This window comes from Anomaloglossus baeobatrachus, chromosome 1 (genome assembly GCF_048569485.1).
Source record: "Anomaloglossus baeobatrachus isolate aAnoBae1 chromosome 1, aAnoBae1.hap1, whole genome shotgun sequence".
In the NCBI taxonomy this organism is placed as follows: Eukaryota; Metazoa; Chordata; class Amphibia; order Anura; family Aromobatidae; genus Anomaloglossus; species Anomaloglossus baeobatrachus.
This window is the reverse complement of record NC_134353.1, coordinates 799,252,345-799,272,704: the sequence shown is the minus strand read 5'-3', so window position 1 is coordinate 799,272,704 and position 20,360 is coordinate 799,252,345. Positions and strand designations below refer to the sequence as shown.

The 20,360-nt window shown below is 45.9% G+C and overlaps 1 protein-coding gene across 1 annotated transcript in view; it reads right to left on the bottom strand.

Moving 5' to 3' along the window:
- The window catches only part of EPB41L4A (erythrocyte membrane protein band 4.1 like 4A), a 386,643-nt gene that overhangs the window by 170,781 nt on the left and 195,502 nt on the right, over positions 1–20,360 (bottom strand). Inside the window, exon 7 of the mRNA XM_075325013.1 lies at positions 10,183–10,270. Within this exon, the coding sequence (XP_075181128.1) occupies positions 10,183–10,270 (88 nt within the window). The remainder of the gene's footprint in view (positions 1–10,182; positions 10,271–20,360) is intronic.

Here is a 20,360-nt window from a genome sequence, read left to right as displayed (position 1 = left end):
CCGGGAACAGGCTCCCGACCCAAGGCATGGCTGGTAAATGTACCTCCGAGAAGCTCTGTTCCAGGGCGACCCAAGGTTTCATCCTAGAGTGACGGCACCAATCCAGAATCCTAACCATATGTGTGGCCCAGTAATATTTTTTCATATCAGGTATTCCCAGCCCACCCCTACGCTTAGGTCTGCACAGTAGGGAACGGGAAAGCCTCGCCGGCTTATTTGCCCAAATAAATTTAGTATATAGTGAGGCCACTTCCTTGAAAAAAGAGCTCGGGATCTTAATTGGCAGGGCCTGAAAGAGATAGAGAAGCCGTGGTAATATGTTCATCTTCAATATTGCACACCTCCCAAACCATGTGAAAAGACCCCTCGCCCAGTTTGCGCAATCTGTTCTAATGGACTGCAGGAGAGGGAGATAGTTCAGCTTATATAGTTGGCTATTGTCCGCTGCCAGCTGGACCCCCAGATACCTCAAAGAATGATTAGCCCACTTAAACCCAAACGCAGATTGAAGCGCAATAACAAGATCTTGGGGTAAAGATACATTCATAGCCTCCGATTTTGACATGTTAATTCTAAAATTAGAAAGAGAGGAGTATGTTTCCAGCTCTCTCAGTAAATTGGGCAGGGAGACCCGAGGGTTAGTAATAAAGAAAAGTAAATCATCCGCGTACGCCGCGATTTTGTAGGTGGAACCCGCAACTATAGGGCCAGAAATGTCAATGTTACCTCTAATTCGGCAAAGCAGGGGTTCCAGGGTCAGGATAAAGATCAGGGGTGAGAGGGGACATCCCTGCCTTGTGCCGTTAAGAATGGAAAATCTATCTGAAAGGAGACCGTTCACCCTGACCGCGGCAGAGGGGTTGCTATACAGAGAGCATATCCACCTGAGCATCATCCTCCCCAACCCCACCTCCCGCAGAACCTCCTCCATGAATATCCAATTGACTCTGTCGAACGCTTTTTCTGCATCGGTCGACAAGAGCATCAGGGGCAACCCTCCCGAATTAGCCCTGTGGATTAAGTTCAACGCCTTAGTGGTGTTGTCCCTCGCTTCCCTTCCCATCATGAACCCAGCCTGGTCAGGGTGGACAATCTCCCCCAGCAATGGAGAGAGTCTCTCTGATAATATTCTGGCGAAGAGCTTCAAATCTGTGTTGAGGAGGGAGATGGGTCGGTAACTAGAACAAGAGGTAGGGTCTTTACCCTCTTTAGGGATGACTACTATATTAGCGGCCAGAGAGTCTCTCGGCAAGTGAACTTTTTCAGAGAGTGAGATATTGTTAAAGGCCGAGAGAAATGGGGGAAGCAACATGGAGCCCATCTTTTTGTAGTAAAGCAGGGGAAAGCCATCCGGACCAGGGGCCTTACCAGTAGGGGAATTTTTAATTGCAGCCCAGTACTCCTCCTCTGAGATGGGTCTTTCCAGGGCGTCCGCATCCTCAGGTTTAAGATGTTTCAACCCGGAGTTAGAAATGTACTTCTGGATACGCTGCCGTAGTTCCGTCCTGGCCCTCTCCGACCGCCCCCCATCTATTGAGTAGAGAGAGGCGTAAAAGTCTTTAAAGGCGGAGGCAATGTCTTTCGGAAGAGTGGCCCACCTGTCGCCAGACATGTGCACTCTAGGAACATATCCCCTCGCCCTCTGATTCCGGAGGGCTCTAGCCAGGGTCCTCCCACTTTTATTGCCATATTCATAAAAATGCCGCCTGCATTTAGCTAGCACTCCCTTGGCCTTTTGATATAGCAAGGACCTGAGTTCCTCCCTCTTCCTGGCCAGATTGGCGCCCACGTTCCCTCCCAAAGACCCCTTATGTACTGCTTCCAACTCCCTTATGTCTGCTAGTAGAGATGTAACCTCAGCTTCCCGTTCCCTTTTCAGACGGGCCCCATGTTTAATGAATAATCCCCTCACGACACATTTGTGAGCTTCCCACACAATGTTGGGGGACATCCCCTCCCCCCCACTACAGTCAAAGTATTCCCTCAGGGCCTCCCTTATTTCTTGCATTGTCACCGGCTCATTGAGTAGCGAGGTGTTCAATAGCCACCGACCCTGCCTCCCGATGGGACATTCAAGGGACAGAGTGACCGTAATCAGTGCGTGATCAGAAAAAGATATGCACTCAATTGACGCATCCACCAGAGAGTGTAGGTCCCCATGTTTAATAAAAAAGAGGTCCAACCTAGAATAGCAGTCGTGCGCTGCAGAATAAAATGAAAAGTCTTTGTCTGATGGGTGCAGCAATCGCCAAGTGTCTATCAGTTGGTGGTCATGTAATCCCCGTCTCATCCGGCGCAGCGTCATGTGCGGCATACCAGACACCCCTTTTGAACTGTCTCTCAACGGTTCCAAGACTACGTTAAAGTCACCCCCGAGAACCAAAGTGCCCTCCGAGAATTCCTCTATCTTCTCAAGGTACCGCAACAAGGTGGGACATTGGCCCGCATTAGGCAAGTATACTGCCACAAATGTGAACATCTGAGTAGCTATGCGTCCCTTGAGCATCATAAGCCTACCCAGATCGTCTGTCTGAGAGTCTAACAATTCCCACGGGAGCGTGCTGGACATGAGGATGCTCGTTCCCCTAGATCTAGGATCAGGGGAGGGTGAGTGGTGCACAGTGGGGTACCTTCTGTCCGAGAGTCTGTAAGGCTTAGCTTCACAGTAGTGTGTCTCCTGGAGGAAGGCTACCTGGATTCGATTTCTCCAAAGAAGGTTCAGCAGGATAGATCTTTTCTCCGGGCTATGAAGGCCCTTGACATTCAGTGAGCCCACCCGCAGATTGGCCTGCCTCTGTTTCACCATTTTCTGTCGCGAGGTCCTAGAGGAGCAAATCAAAAGAAAGGAGGGGAAGGGGAGAGAAAAAAAAAAAAAAAAAAAAAGAGAGGGAAAGCTGGTGAAAAGAGAGGAGGGGTAGAAAAAGTATTGACAAAGAGGGAAGTAGCTGAGACCCTTTAGCAGGGGGAAAAGAGAGAGGCAAGAAGATCAGAGAAGAGAACAAGAAAGAGGAAAAGCAGCGAGACTGCCGCTCGCAGCACCAGGGACCAGCCCAGGGACTACTAAGAAAAAGATAGGGACAAGAACTGACATGCGGCCAGAGCGCAGACCCGCGCCCCTCTTATTAGCACTAAATGACCCCTCTCCCCGACGGAGAAGAAGGGTCAGCCGATTAACCACCCACACACCCCACCACCCAGGATGAACGCGGTAAAGAAAAACATCCCCCCCCCCACCCCCCCCCCCCCAATCTTAAACTAGACATTGCCAAAGAAATAGAATTTTCAAAAACTTTAGGCAGTAAACTATGTCCAGAAAAAACTAGCCCAAGGCCAGGACTCCAGCTCAGGAGTCGTAGAGACAAGAGAGAGCCTCCCAGCTCCCCGTACTTTGACTCCGTCTCTCATCGAAATCACCGTCGTCTCACATCTTGGACCACTCCTTCCTCCCAGCAGCATCCAATACATGCCAAATCCCTCAAGGATCGCCGCTTTGAGCAGGACGGGTGCCTCCCTTCCTCCTCCGCGACCTCGGGGGTGCCTGGGGTTCCCACTCCAACCAGTCCGGAATTGAGCAGTCTGGTATTCCCAGGAATGCAAAAAGATCAGGAAGCTCTGAGTGCCTCTTCAGCAAAAACACGGAGTCCCCCTTGCGTACTATCAAATGGAAGGGATGGCCCCATCTATATGAGGCGTTTACTTCTTTGATGCCGAGCAGGAGAGGATGAAGCAGGCGTCTCATATATAGTGTGCGGCCGGAGACATCAGGGAATAGCTTCACCATGGCCCCATCCATCTCCACCGGACCGTATGACCAAGCTCCCTGTAGGATCCTTTCTCTGTCTCCATAATAGTGCAAACGACATAGTACATCTCTAGAGGAGGGGGCAGATCTAGGGCCCGACCTTGCGACTCTGTGAATTCTGTCGAAGAGGTAGGTAGCCTCCAAGGGGCGATCAGTGACCCGGTTAAAGATGTTTAAGACCCTAGTACGCAGAAGTTCCTGGGGCCAGTCCTCCGGTATACCCTTGAGTCTGATGTTATTTCTTCTGCCCCTGTTCTCTTGATCATCCAAGAGCAGGGCAAGATCTCTGATGCGGGCATTGGATGACTCACAGTCTCTCTCAATCCTCTCCATTCTGCTCTCCAGGGACTCCTGAGCCTGCTCCGTGGCTTCAATTCTGTCCTCCAGTACCACCATTTCCTCCCTCAGGGCAGACAGCGCCATCTGCTGGGAGGATTCAATTCTAGCCAAAACATCCTCCAGATCTTTCTTGCTGGGGAGGGCCAAAATGAGCTCTCTCAGGGCTTGTATGTCCCCCAGTGGGGGGCCAGCATGCATATTGCTTAGTAACACCTGAGGTTCTGTGTGCCCCGTGGGCGGGGGGGGCTCCTGTGTGCAGAGCATGGCCGGTATCCCCGGGTCTGATGATCCCCTCAGGGCCCCCCCCCCCTATCCACAGCAGCGTGCTGCAAGGCAGGCTGAGCAGCCTCCCCCCTCCTCCAGTCCTCTGTACCTGGGCCCGCTCCGTCCAATGCCACCGCCGCCTCCGACCTCCGTTTCTCTGCACTGCTGATCCCCTGCTCCGCTGCACAGGCTGTGGGAGAATGCCGAGCGGCACCTGGGGAATCCCCCGCTGGAGGACGCCGCGCGCCAGCCGGCGCCATCTTGCTTCGGGCCGCCTGCGGAGGTTCAGAGCCCGGTGCCGTCAGAAACTTTGTGAGGCTCCCCTGGGGTCTCTGACTCGTCCCCGGGGAGGCAGAAGCGGGCGCTACCCCCGGTCTCTTCTTGGGGGCCATCCTGGGTAAGTGGGGGCTGCAGGATTTAGTATATTTAGGCTGTGGGCGCAGGAGCTCCGGGATCCAGCGTCCTCACGCTTCCATGTCAGGACACGCCCCCCTTCTTCAATGTATATTAAACAGATTTCTATTTCTTTCATCCCTCGAAAAAATGGAGGATTTCTTCCTGAGAAACGGTGTAATATCTCTTTACACATATTGGAATGCTGTAATACAAATCCTGAAATACAGTAAGGGATGAGTCTGTTCTGACTGTAAATATTATTTGGTGCTTCAGGATATCAATATATCTTTTTCTTTAATTTTGTCTAGAACCTTAAAGGGAACCAAACATCAGCATTTTCCTATATAAGGTGCAGCCAGTGCAGTACTGGCACCATCAGGCACAGGCTGTACATACCATTAGGGTGCAGCTCGGGTGTTTAGTCAGTGAAATCCAACTTTACAAAGTTTCAAAATTCGTGCACTTTTTGATTGACGTGTGCACCTCTGCTGCTAATTTCCGGGCGTGTTATGGACGTTTATCCCCGCACCCCCCGCCCCCTGTTCCTCCCTCTCACTGGCCGTATGTAAATTTCTCTCTTCAGAAACATGGCGCCGAGTTGGCACCTGCGCATAGCGCTTATCTCCGGTGCCATGTTTCTGAAGCCCGCTGTACTTAGTATTTTGCAGGAGAGGGCGGCGCATGCGCCCACGCTTCTTCAGATCCTGTTGTGACCGCGGGAGCGCGTGTGGTCACAACAGGACTGCAGAACAGCTGATGAGAGGACACGATTACCTGCAATCGCGTCCTCTCATCAGCTGTTCTGCAGTCCTGTTGTGACCACGCGCGCTCCCCGCGGTCACAACGGGATCTGAAGAAGCGAGGGCGCATGCGCCGCCCTCTCCTGCAAAATACTAAGTACAGCGGGCTTCAGGAACATGGCGCCGGAGATAAGCGCTATGCGCAGGTGCCACCTCCGGCGCCATATTTCTGAAGAGAGAAATTTACATACGGCCAGTGAGAGGGAGGAACAGGCGGCGGGGGGGCGGGGATAAACGTCCATAACATGCCCGGACATTAGGAGAGAGGTGCACACGTCAATCAAAAAGTGCACGAATTTTCAAACTTTATAAAGTTGGATTTCACTGACTAAACACCCGAGCTGCACCCTAATTGTATGTACAGCCTGTGCCTGATAGTGCCAGTAATGCACTGGCTGCACCTTATACATGAAATTCCTGATGTTTGGTTCCCTTTAATGTCCACCTGGAAGGTATAGTTAACCCCTTAAAAGGAACTGATCGCTTCGGAAAAAAGAGTTAACCTGCAGGTAGTGTCACAATGCTGCCCGGCCGCCAATGGTAGAATTGTGGCTACCAGGAGAACGTGAACTTTCTTCTTATCGGCAGCCACCGGCTTTCACTCATGGTGGTGTTCACAAACAGCTATAGTTAGCTCAGAGTACTAGTGATTCCTTTAATATTTAGAAATAAAAATTATTTAAAAGATATTTAGTTTAATTTTATTTTTATTTTCCCAAGAGAAAATATGAGAACATACACTCTGCAATTTATTTCTCATAGGTAATGTAAGCTGACAGGTCACATTATGCCTAAATTATCCAGAGAACTATGACTAATATTTATAAATCTGTTACAAGTAATGAGGGGCGGACCCGGACTGTAAAAGTCCGGACCTGCGCAAGTTCAAAGGTAACTGAGTGCCGGGCCCAGAATTCTCAGGGAATTCTGTGTATTCATCCAGATCCGGCACTCGGGTAATACAAAAAAATTAAAAGGAAAAATAAAGAAAAAAAATAATAAAGCAAGCAGGCTGTACGTACCGAAGCTCCGGCTCAGCTACAACTACTCCGGCGACCGCTCATTCACTTCCGAGGCCGCTCATTACCTTCATTGCATATGCACTGCTTTCCCCGCTCACTGGCATCTGTGATCGGGAGTGGTCAGTTGCCACTTAGGGTGGGGTCGCATCCAACTGCAACAATCACAGACGCCGGTGAGCGGGGAAAGCAGTGCATATACAATGAAGGTAATGAGTGGCCCCAGAAGTGAATGATCGTCCTGGAAGCAGTTATAGTTGCATCAGAGCCTCAAAAAGTACAGTCCGCTTGCTCCTATCCCCCTTCTACCACAATTTTTAATCACCGGATTCTGGTCCCCATAGACTCATATGGGGACAGGCGTCCGGCCAGATATCTCGATATTTTAACTCGGTTAGATCCGCCGGTCCCGGTTATCTGTGAGTCCGCCCATCACTAGTTACAAGCAGTTGTTGTCGCACTTTTGTACTTTTTTTCATTTTTGCCCTTCACAAGTAAGTCTAAAAGTATGCTTCTAGCTTGTTTTATTAAACTGAATTGACAAGACCAAGAGTGAAAAAAATGGAAATTTTATGTAACCTCTTTTTAAACTGCAATTTTCTTTCAAAACTTCTATATTTTTAAGTAAATCCTCATGGCAAAGTACAAAATAATGAAATCAGCTGGTGCTTAACCTCCCAGGGTTCAGCATAGTATAGGTCACTGCTCCAATGACTGTATACATGCAATAGCAGTGAAGGGACATCTACAGCAGCGCTGCAGCCAATCACTGGGCTCATAGTCTTGATCAGTCTACATGAGCATAGTCACTGAGCCAAGTGATTGTTTAAAGGCTGCATTGTTGCACTGCAGGCAATGACTGAAGCAGCGATGGAGACAACGCTTGCCCCAGGGTGTGTAAGTAACAGAGGATTTTATTCTTTGCAATATGGCTATGATGATTAAATAAAAATAAAATAAAAAAAAAAAAAACACCTCTTTAAACTAAATAATAAATCTGGCTAAAATCTATAGTTTTATATTCCCAAAACAGTCTGTTGTAGGGAATAATAACTAATTTTATTCCTTTCATTTATACATGACAAAGACATAATAGTTCTCTCTTTTAGGTTCAATTGTTGTTGTTTTTTTTTTTCTAAGCAGAAGCTCAAAATACTTGTTCTAGGCAGAGAGATACACAACAAAGAAAATGACTTGGAAAGAAGAAATATCATTTTTTTCAGAGAATAAAGACTAATTTAGCACTTCTAACACTTATCACTCTAATATAAAGTCTTTCTTCTTTTTTTTCTTCCGTTCTCTTCACAAGTTGGGCAAAAAATAAAGATATTTTACATTACAGATAATACATTTTCTAATACAATTAATTTTTACCAATATGAAACAGCTTGTCAAACCACTTTACATTCAGAAATACAACTATATTAGGTATTTGCACCTTCCATATACCAATAAACCCCTTTATATGACGATGAACATATGACTTTTCTCTTCACATTGGTTCCCCAGTCAACTAGGGTCCTACAAGATCATTACAAATGCATGTTGACCTCATAGAATCTTGAGTTATTGATCCCCCTCTACACTTGATCCCTCTTGGCTCTTTGTACCATCCAATAAAGAATGAAGCACCTGCACTGTGCACTTATAAAACCCGGCACATTGTGCAGCAGAAAAGTATGAGAATATCAAAATTGTAGTTTTCTTCTCTTTGATGCTAATGTATCTGGTCTTACTGCAAACTCCAACTTGCCGATTATCCCTTCCTCATATCATGACACCACTAGTGAATGAACAGCCGATAAAAAAACAAGACCTTGCGCTTTGCATCTTCTCATAGATCAAACATTAAAGGGAACCTGTCAGCAGAAATTTCGCCCAAAACCTAAAAGATTTCCCCTCTGCAGCTCCTGGGCTGCATTCTAGAAAGGTCCCTGTTATTATTGTGCCCCATGTGAGACCAAAATAAAGGCTTTATAAAGTGGTACCTTTTTGTATTCAGATAGTGTAAATGTGACACGGGGGCGGGCTCTCTGGCGTCCGTTATTCTGCCCCCTGGTCCTGTATGCCGCCCCCATCGCTCCTTTCCATAGCTGATGCACCGCCCACTGCTCCAGCCATCCCCGCGCATGCCCAGTGCCAGTCTCACGGGACTGAGCAGTGTGAGCGCTGGTGACGTGTGCGCAGGCAAGTGATTATGGGCGGAGCTGTGATTGTTATCAGCAAGTACCCGCCCATAATCTCGTGAGCGCGCAAACCTCACCAGCGGTCAGACACACTGTGCTCAGTGTAGTGCTAGACTTTATGGGCTGCTTCCAGGGATGACGTCCCTTTTGTCACGTGATAGTATTTTGAACACGCCCCTATCACGTGACAAAAGGGACGTCATCCCTGGAAGCAGCCCATACAGTCTAGCACTACACTGAGCACATATATATATGTGTATATCAATAGCAACAGCGCTGCTGCGCCCACAAACCCTGTGTACAATCCTCAAGCGACTCCTGACTGAGACCCAGGCGGGTCAAAACGTCTGATTGCATAGTCGCAATTCCTTATTTAATAAAATGTGTCACATTTTGCATCACATATATCGAATGCAGTGAATTCGTTTGAAAGAAGATATTATGGCAGAAAGTAATTAGGGGAATGTACAACTTGAAGGGAATCTGTCAGCAGGTTTTTGATATGTAATCTGAGGAAAGCATGAGGTAGGGGCTGAGACACTAATTTCAGTGTTGTGTCACTTATTAGGTTGTGTGCCATTTCAGTACAATGAGTGTTTTATTAGTAGGAAATTATCACTGGAAGAGTAGATGCCTGTGTGCCTTCTAAGCCCACCACGTCACAACAAAAATTAGCAACTTAATGTCAATATGCAATGTATACAGAAAGTTGTAGTGTTGGCAAGGGCAGCTTTCCGAGCTTTGCTACAGGCCACATCTAAAAACTGTGTCACACCTGCTGCACCCAGTAAACTAAGTGGGACATCACTGGAATCATGGTCTCTTTCCCCACATTAATTATTCTGCCTTAGATGAGGTAGCAATAACCTGGTGATAGATTGCCTCGAAGGCCGATTTGGACAAACCAATAATCGGGAACCAGAATGCCTAAGAATGCTTGTTAGATAAACATGCAAAATGCCCGTTTATTGGGTGAGAAGATTTTTGAGCAAGCTTAATAGTCCTAGTTCTCGGCAGCATATCGTCGTCGATGTGCTGCCAATAAGTTGATGTTGTATTTGCACAGGATGATGATGCTATTAACAGCCACATCAGTATTCTGTGGAAACTGGACAGGAGCCTGAGAACTGTCTACTACGCACCGACGTCCCGGGCTCCTTTCTTGATTAGCCGATTTGGCACAATGTTACGTGTGTGTTTTGCTGCAACCATAACATTGCACCACGCTAAATAACCAAAAGACAAGCTGGAGATGCTGGCAGGTAGGAGGCACTTCTCAGAGCTCTCAGGGTCCTGCGAATCGATTTGCTATGCTCTAGATACTATAGTCGCCACATGTAAAAAAGGTTTTCTTTTTTTTTTTCATTTACACTTACATAGACAGGGTGAAGGTCAACTCCATACATTTCAAGAGATTTGGCCACCGACAAATAATTAGATTCCGCTACAGCAGGGACCTGACTCCTACATAGAAAAGAAAGAAACAAAATATATCATTAGTCAAAATTGTTTTGTTTGCAGATGGTCATCAATCTGATAAAACGTTCCCAATGTAATTAGTGGCGATTTCAGAAATGTCATCAAAAAGCTGCGAAACTGAAGCTTAGCTTTGCATCTAGTATCGCTTTATCTCTCTCAAAAGAATATTAAACTATTTTTTTTCTCATAAGATACTTAATGTGCTTGTGCCTACAACAACCGTACGCTACATTATACCATACAGATATAGATAATATAGGCTTAAGAAATGAATGAGACTCTACTGCTATTAATCTAGAGTCTCAAAAGTCCAGCCAAGGATGGTGATATCAGACAATATCAGAAGCTTTAGAAAAAATAAGAACCCATATGGGATAGCAAGGTTTACTCAACCTAAAAACCCCAGCAAAAAGGAATCTCCATTTGTAGGGCTGGCGCCTAGCTTTCATAGCTATGCTGTATGACATGACCGTGTCCCTGTGGAGTCACACAGGATGCATATATTTTATCTTCACCCCTTTCTCTGTATTAAACATATGGACCAAGGGGTCTAAAGCAATCACAAGACCTTACTGTCATGTCTCCACCAGAGTCTGCAGCTTTGATTTCTGCTTCGCCCAACAAGCGCCACCGCATTCCCACGGTGGGCGGTGATAGAGGTGGAGTCAGCACCAGTAGCTCTGGTGAGCGCAGTCTCCACCCATCCACAAAGCTTGGTAGGCCAGGGACTTGCAGTACCACTGCTTGACTGTGATGGTGTGTGCCTTCCAGGTGAAGTTATCAGCTTCTAGCTCCAGCCTATGGGAGGGCACCACACCCTTCTTATACATTCAGTGGTCTGCTGCTCCCTGCCAGATATAGTCTAGGTATTACTGCTTGTCTCTGATTCACACCCTGCTCTGTATTATTGATTCCTGTGTTTTGACCCTTGCCTGCTCTCGGACGACTTTCCTGCCTGCCGTTTTTGTACTTCGCTGCTATCTCCAGTTTGCCCTTAGCCCGATTTCCGGACTATGCCCTTGCCTGCTAATTTTGTCCCTTTTTTGTACCTTCTGATTTGACCCTGCCTGATGGCCATTCTTCCCTGGATTGCAGCCCTCCATAGGCAGAGACCTCCTGGACCCTGTAGTAATTCCAGATCCCTGTACAAGGGGTTAAAGGGTTTTGGGGTTCTTGGGATCCTGCTGAGTGGATGGCTAGCCTCTAGTCTGTCCATGACAGCAATTCCTGAGACTGTGGTCAAGAGTAGACGTTACATTTACTGTGTGCTTATTGGATTTAGACTGCCTTGATATAATATTACGATGGCTTTTATCACTTAAAGTGGACCCATCACCAGGAGTCACAATACAAATCCATACATTATTGTGTGGATCTTAGTCCTGATGAGGCTGTAAAATTGTCACATTATAATGGTACCTCCTGCAGGTAGACGGCACCGTGGGATCTACTATACATGCAGCGCAACCAGTCACCGCATGGAAGACGACCTGCGCTCTATCATAGGCCATTGATGTCGCTTTATGGTTGCAAGTGTATCAGACTGTCCAAGAGGAAATATTTTGAACTTCCCCTGATGAACCCCTAAGCAAACATATAGGGGGGAAACGCATTGGGATATGTCACTGGATGGTCCCAGCAGATAAGCCATCCCTGCTGGTATTTGTTATTATCTCTTTCTAGACTTAGTGTGATTACATACATAAATTACCCTTTTTGTACGACCGTGCAGGCTTAATTGTCTGTGCAGCTGGATTATGGCTGTCAAATTTATGGCAACCTTAGTAGAGTAATATCTGTTGACCTGTGACAACTGGCACTATTCATCCTTTTTTGGTGGTGGGTGCTTCCTTTGGCAACTGGCGGGTTGCAGGGAGAGAATAGGGAGAGACGACAAGAGGGGGGTACCCAATACTTTATGGTGCACCTCCGCTGGTAGGTAGGCGATAGGGAAGGATAGAACGACTACCTTGTAAAACTACAACTACTACAGTTGGATTACCTATAACTAAGAGATTACCATCACTCATCTCACAAATCGTCTCTACAACTCTCCACACCCACCTCACGTGACCAGTCTATACTGAGTAGACATTGAGAAGCAATATAGCTTTTTATAGTTAATGATTTTAATATTGAATACTAATAAATATCTATTTTAGGAATTCTTTTTGGTTTTTTTGCTCTAATACTCCTGTCTTCATTGAATTTGGTTTATAATTGATTCACATTATAATGAGCCTGCTCATTTGCATATTAGGCAGGACATTTTCAGAAAGGATTATACAGCGATTCTAAAGGCTTCGTTACACGCTACGATTTATCTGACGATCTCGTTAGCAATGTGACATGCCCAGATCGTAGTTACGAGATCGCACATAGGTCGTTTAGTAGCGGTCACACGTACACATCTCACAAACGACACTACATCGTTCAGCGATATATTGTTTAACCAAGGTGGTCGTGTGGATGTTGTTCGTCGTTGGCAGGGTATCAAACGTAGCAATATGTCTGCTGCGTTCCAAATGGCGAACAATATTTTTAAACTGAACGACGTGTCAACGATCTTCAACCTATTTGCGATCGTTCGGAGTCGCACGTAGGTGTCACACGCAACGACGTCGCTAACGGATGACGGAAGTGCGTCACGGAAACCGTGACCCCAACGAGATATCGTCAGATAAATCGTACTGTGTAACGGGGCCTTTAGGCTCATTCACAGGTCAGTTTTCTCGTACCAGTGATAAACACAGGTGATGCTCATACTTATGGTAGTCTATGGAGTAGTTCACATGTTTTTGTTCCTCGAAGTGAGTGGTCTGCAGTAAAGCACTTATCGATATTGATCAGAGTATCGTATCATAATCGCCAATACAAGTCTATGGATCAGTGAAAAAATCATTTGGATGCCATCTCTGTGCTATTAGTTTTTCACAGAATGTTTAACAGGAGAAGCTGGAGAAACGTTTTCCTTTTTTCCCCCATCGAAGAAAAGTTGATGACACTCAGAACGAACTTTGCTGTCTCTCTGAATTGCGGACTACTTTTTCTCGTACAATAACAGACATCTGAATTATCCCTTACATGGGTATTCAAAGCAAGCAAACTTTTCTCTTCAGGACTGAGAGATGAGAGATGTATTTAATAATATGTACAGTCTAAATTGTGATATCTGGTGACCGATCAGTTTTCATCATCTTGAGGAAAGGATTAGGAGTAATCAGCAATAATGAATACATATAATATTTAAGATGTGTTAGATCCACTGCATGTACAATATACAACAATGTAAATCACAGTTCTTTTATTTACAAACAAAACAGATTTTGTGCAGATTTTGGCCAGAATAATGACTAGATTAATTTATGTGTGAAAAGTTTTGCAACGTATATTATATACAGAATATACAGAGATTGGGAACCTATCTGCTGCTGTGACGCCCCCTGAACTAGTCAGGGTGTCACAGAGTACTGCACTTCTTTCTCTTCTAGTGCAGGACTCAACCCCCCATGGGTCTGGGATCCTAACCTTTGGTATTGCTCCATCAGCATTCAAATCCTAATTACACCGCACACCAGTGGGTGGTCTAGCTGCAACAGGGCCACTCGCCTAGGGGTCAGGCAGACTGGTGGGAGGGAGGAAGTCAGAGAGAGGAAGTGCAGAGCAAAGCTAAAACAGTTCTGGACTAGCTCCCAAAGAGTGAGGAGCTGGGAGTAGCAGCTCCCTGGAGAAGAGAAGTAGCTCCCAAAGAGTGAGGAGCTGGGATTTGGAGCTCCCTAGGGACTTTTGGCTAGGTCGTGGATGGTGGTCTAGGACCGAAGGAGTCGGAGACCCGGTCGCAGGGTATTGGAAAAAGGTTCCAGGCTTAGTTTTGGGGAACGGTGGGCACCGGACTACCTAGTAACCAAACCAGTACAGAGTACGGGGGGGGTACTGGACCCTAGATCAGGGAGTAGCTTCACACAACCTGATAATTAACCTGTGGAGGATAGTCTCTTTATGAACTTTCCACAAGAGCTCAGAGATTGAAGGCATCAACACAACAAGGGGGATAGGGCTTTCCAGCCCATGCAGCCCACTGAAATCCCAATTGTCAGCCATCGAGAGCACAGCTTCCCTACTTAACAGTGGGGAGCGGGACCCCGACATCTTCAAGCAGAGGGGTCACTCAGAACATCTAAAATACAGTGCATGGAGGCAAGATACAGACTATCAGCAATACCAACGAGAGCGGACTCCCAGACGAGCTCCCCTGATATGGCAGCGGCACCCAGAGACTTGGTTTACTTCTGTGTCAGAGTCTGCTTTCTGGTCGCATCTCTACCAACACTGCCTGAGTGAGTGAGTACGCTGTCCTCCCCTGCTTCCAATCTACACCACGCTCCCCTACACCTCCACCATCCAAAGTCCCAGAGGCTCCCCTACCTGTGGAGGGAACGTCATCTGGCTGCCCCACTCCATCTTCCCCAGGTACTCCCATCGGCAGCGGCGGTACTCCCCTTACCGCGAACCACGGGTGGCATCACGCACTCTTATCCCCTGTAACTACCCCCTTTGCATTTGAAGTGGCCGCAAGCCCCCGGGTCCGGAGACCCTCGAGCCACAGCAACCCCCGGATCCGAGCGGCTCGACCGCAGCAGGGGCGGCACACTGCTCCTTAACCTTTCATTGGCTGAAGAACCGTGGTTTTATCTTGTATATCTTTGTGTGTGCACACTAAAAGAGCCTGGGGGACTTTCAACATTTTTTTTTGGGGGGGAAGCCTTCATAAGCTGCAGGTACATTATCCCCCTTAAATTGTATATGTATGATCCTATTACTATGCCAAAGTCTAATCTTTTTGGAATTAAAACCATAGTTGAGATATATGTGAATGAAGTAATGGGGCTGCCCATACTTGGTACAGAAGGCTGCAGTCACGCTATGTGGATTACAGAATCATGGCCACGAGCAGTGCGCATTCTGTTATGATTTCCCAACTTGACAGCATTTATATGATTTGCATACTCGCAGTCATGTGACAACTAGACATGTTTGGCTTCTCTTAATAAAAGTGAAGTCTAGTCGGCACGTGACTGCAAACATGCAAACCACACAAATGCAGTCCCATGAACACTCGTTCACAATGGGTATACCTTAACACACACAGTCACATAAGAATGACGGCAGACTTTTATCCCAATCCCTTTAACAGATTTATATACAAACCAGGAATTTCCACTAATGATGACAAATTTACTACAGTTAAGTGGAATAAAATAGGGGCCTTTAGGCACAAAAAACATTTGTTCATAGATCAGACATTACATAGGCAGCGTACAGTCACAGGTCACAGTAAGTACACCGCTTATCTTACTCATCACAGTCCCTTCACAGTAGAGAATTGACAACTCGATGAGTTGGAGACTAGAAGCAATCAGGACTGTCAGGTAAGCAATTAATTGTAAACTGAACAACTACAGAGACACAGATATACATCATTCAATTCTTTCTCCAGCAGCCATGTTGGGCTTTGGTGACCAATTCCCACTTATCCAAATCTGACCTGTGTTACTATGTAGTTATACCTTTGGAATGCTTCTAAATATGCCAGTGATTCTTAGATAGTTGTTGTTTTCTTTGTGACATATACCATTATGTTGGTTGTACATTTAGGTCAATGTCTTGTGTTTATTTATGAAAATTTCTGAAATTTGTCAAATCTTTAAAAAATTTGCAACATTTAAAACGTTGAATTTTTGATATGCTTCAAAGAGATCGTCATAGCACACTGAATCGTTATTAGATAACATCTACCATATGTATACTTTATGTTGCCATAATTCAAGTCCTTTACTTTTAGGATGCTAGAAGAAGTTTACGGAAATGTCTAAAACCTATATTTTTAGAGACCTATTAATGTTTTAACTTACTCTGAAGGTCCTATATATTGGCAATTCCTTAAAATGACCCCATTTTAAACAATTGACAGATATAGAAAAAACAAAAAAATACGCTCACCACTTCACAGACAAGCCTGAATAGATCCTCCTGTTGATATCCAATGGTCCGGCACGGATTACGGCAGCTAGCCGAGAAGATAATGGAACAAAGCAGTAAGAAAAATCCAGCTGTACTCCAGAAGATAAATAAAAACTCTTCTTTATTTATTTCAACTTGATTAAAAAAATATCCATGTTGCAAGTAATGACACCGGCTTGTGCACGCTGATGATTGGCAGATGTATACCACAACGCGTTTCGGCGAGACGCCTTCCTCAGGTCCTGACCTGACCTGAGGAAGGCATCTCGCCGAAACGTATTGTGGTATACATCTGCCATTTATCAGTGTGCACAGGCCGGTGTTATTACTTGCAACATGGATATTTTTTTAATTAAGTTGAAATAAATAAGGAAGAGTTTTTATTTATCCTCTGGAGTCCAGCTGGATTTTTCTTACTGCTTTGTTCCATTTTAAACAATGGAGCCCTCTAAGTATTCACAATCACACTCAGGGAATTTATTTTATCCCTTCAGTTACTTCACAGTAATTAATGCAAAATGGAATTAAAAAAATATATATATTAAGTCGAACTCCATTAGACTAAAATATTGTTGTCTCCCCAATTTTTTTATTTTTACCAGGGATATTAGGACAAAATAAATAAAACAGTTGTTACACAATTTCTCAAATGGCGAAAATACCCCATGTATGGTCAAAACCTTTTCTTTTGGTACACAGTGGGGTTCAGGAAAGACAGAGAGTGTGTAGTGTCCGGTCCTGGTCCCGACACCCCCACACGCTGCTGCTCTCAGGCCGCGGCAAGGGTGCTGCTCTACTCACCTGCCCGCCAGACCCATGCGCTTCGCTCCTGCCAAAGAGTCTTCCGCGGCCTCCTCCTGCTTCCAGGCCACTCGCAGGGCTTCTGGGAGTACCCATAGGGTGCAAGAGCGGCCACGTCCCCTTTCTTAAAGGGTCGGCGTCCTATTAGCTTGAAGTGATCCTTGAGATCAGCTATCAGCCTGAAGGTATTTAAGACTGCCTCACCTTATGAGACGCGCCTGAGCAACTTTGCTTATCCGTAGTGTTTTGCTAGTTCTCAGGTCTCGTACCAGTCACTGTATCTAGTCCTGCATCTTGTCTTCTAGTACCAATTACCTGTACCCGCTTATTTGTGTCTCTTCCTAAAAAGTCTGCTACCACCAACCCTGTGCTGCCATGTCTGAGCTACCACCACCTCCGTGCTACCACGTCTGAGCTACTACCAACTTCGTACTGCCACGTCCGAGCTACCCCCACCTTCATGCTACCACGTTCGAGCTGTCACCATCTTCAAGCCACCACGTCTGTGCCACCACATCTGTATGTGACAATTCCTGTATATGGGTTAGCTAAAGGTTAGCTCCTCCAGGGGAGTCCGGTGTATGGCCCAGTGTGTCCACTCCTGGACGTTCACCACTCCTTGGTGACCGTAACAGAGTGCTATTTAAATAGCAGCGAGTAAAGCCTGCTTTACACCATATGATCACCATATGATCCAGCATACGATATCGTATGCGATCGTAACTGCCCCCATCGTATGTGTGGCACGTTCAATTTGTTGAACGTGTCGCACAAACGAGTAACCCCCCCGTCACACGTACTTACCCGTCTATACGACCTCGATGTGGGCGGCGAACATCCACTTCCTGGAGCGAAAAGGGACGTTCAGCGTCACATCTTCGTCACGCGGCAGCCGGCCAATAGAAGCGGAGGGGTAGAGATGAGCGGGACGTAAACATCCCGCCCACCTCCTTCCTTCCGCATAGCCGGACAGGAGCCAAAGGACGCAGGTAAGCTGCTGTTCATTGTTCCCGGGGTGACACACACTGCGATGTGTGTTATCCCGGGTACGATGAACAACCTGACGTTCAATTTTTAGGAATTGAACGACGTGCATGCGATGAACATTTTACCGTTCAATCGCACGTAGCTGTTACATGCTACAATGTAACTTACGATGCCGGATGTGCGTCACTTACGACGTGACCCCGCCGACACATCGTAAGATATATTGTAGCGTGTAAAGCGCCCTTAAGTTTGACTGAAATAAAAATTGTACAATGTGCAAAGAGACAAAAAGTGAGCTCACCATTCCACCATCGTAGTTTGGCTCTGCGATCTGCATGGAAAACCTAGGTCCAGGTCAAAAGCAGTATCAGAGAAGAAAGTCCGGCGATGACAATGGAGCCAACTTAATGACGTAAAAAGTACTTGCTTTTAATAGATTGAAGATATAAAACTGTCAGACTGTGACATCCAAATTCAGTCAGAGTGACAATGTGCACCCCTAAAACACCAGGAACTAGTAGAGGCATCATAGGGGATATGGCGCGTGCTGTATATCTTTTTGTGAGTTTAATAAAAAAAGAAGCATAAAGTTAGTGAAGCTAGACTTGGATTTTTTTCTATCATGATTGCACAATTTGGTAAAGCAGATTTGTGCTCCTAACAAGAGGGCTTGTCACAATGCGGTGAGTGGGACTTTCCTTTTATTTTGTAGAAAAATGGCTGCAATTCCTAAACATTTCACAGAATATTGTTGTTCAACCTCTAATTAAACCTGAAAGTCTCCACATCAATTGCATCCCAGTTGTTTCATATAAAATCAAAAATAGCGACATGTAGAGGCCAAAGCACCAAGATGCGGTCAAATATTTCTGAACCCGACTATAAATATTACAGGATTTCCTCCTTTTGTTACAGCAGCCTTCATCGCAGACTGCACTCCTCTAAGTGGCTGCTAATGAAGGTGAAGTGACCTGACATGTACACATGAGAAAGTGTTTTTACGGTTTTGTTTTTTGCTTGTAGGCGGCTGATGTCTGGTCCTCCATCATCTGCCATTTTAATACCACAAGCGATGTGGAGGGTGGCACTAGCAATCGAGAGCTCCTCACATGAAAGGAGAATCTATAATACTTATATGTTAGTACAGTATAGCGCAAAAGTGAGTACACACCTCACAATTTTGCAAATTTTTTTGTATCTTAAGGGCTAGGACACACGGAGAGTAAAATGCGACCCCCCCCCCCCCCAAAAAAAAAAAAAAAAACGCATTCCACTCAGACCCATACTACTTTATGGGGCCGTTCCCATCTGCAATCATTTTCTCAACCCTAATCGGACCAAGGAAACAGTCACAGCATGCTGCGGGTGGAATCCGATCTGTATTCACTTGCACCCTTAAAAGTATATGGCTGCGAGTGAAACAACGGATGTCACCAGAGTGCAGTGCGATAATCACATCAGCCAAAAATGGAAGAGATGGAGAAAATAATCCCTCCCTCTTCTCTGCAGCTGTGATCCAATCGCAGGATGGGATCACAGTCGAATGACACTCGGCTTACACTCGCAGCACAGTGGGAGCCAAGGGTCATAAGCATATCGCATCCAATGCATTCACATCGAATGCCATACGCTCGTGTGACCCCAGCCTCAATGGGACAACACTGAAGATATGACTCTTTGATACAAAGTGAATTATTGGCAACCATGCAGCAGCTCAGTTTCAGGGTCTTGCCAATCTTCTTCCCATAAGCCATCTTTACGTAGAGCAACAATTCTTTTTTCGGATCTTCAGAGAAATCTTTGCCATGAGAAGCCATGCTGAACTTCTGGTGCCCAGTAAGAGAGTATGAGAGTGATAACACCAAATGTAACACAACTGCTCCCCACTCACACCCAAGACCTTGACTAATGAGTCACATGACACTGGGTAGAGGAAAAGCCAAATTAGGTACAATTTGGCCATTTTCACTTAGGGGTGTACTAACTATTACCAGCGGCTTAGACCTTAATGACTGTGTGTGGAGTTCTTTAGAGGGCACAAAATTTACACAGCTAGGCTCTGTGCTCACATTGAGTATTTGGTTGCAGTAATTTCTGCATCATTTCTACATCTCATTGCAGAAAAAAACAGTGCAAAAATGTGCATTTTTACATGCGTTTTTCAACTGAATTCAATGGGTGTAAAACGCAAGTGAAAACGCTTAAAGAATTGACATGCAGCAGATTATTTTCTGCACCAAATCTGCAAGCAGAAAATGCTCAATGT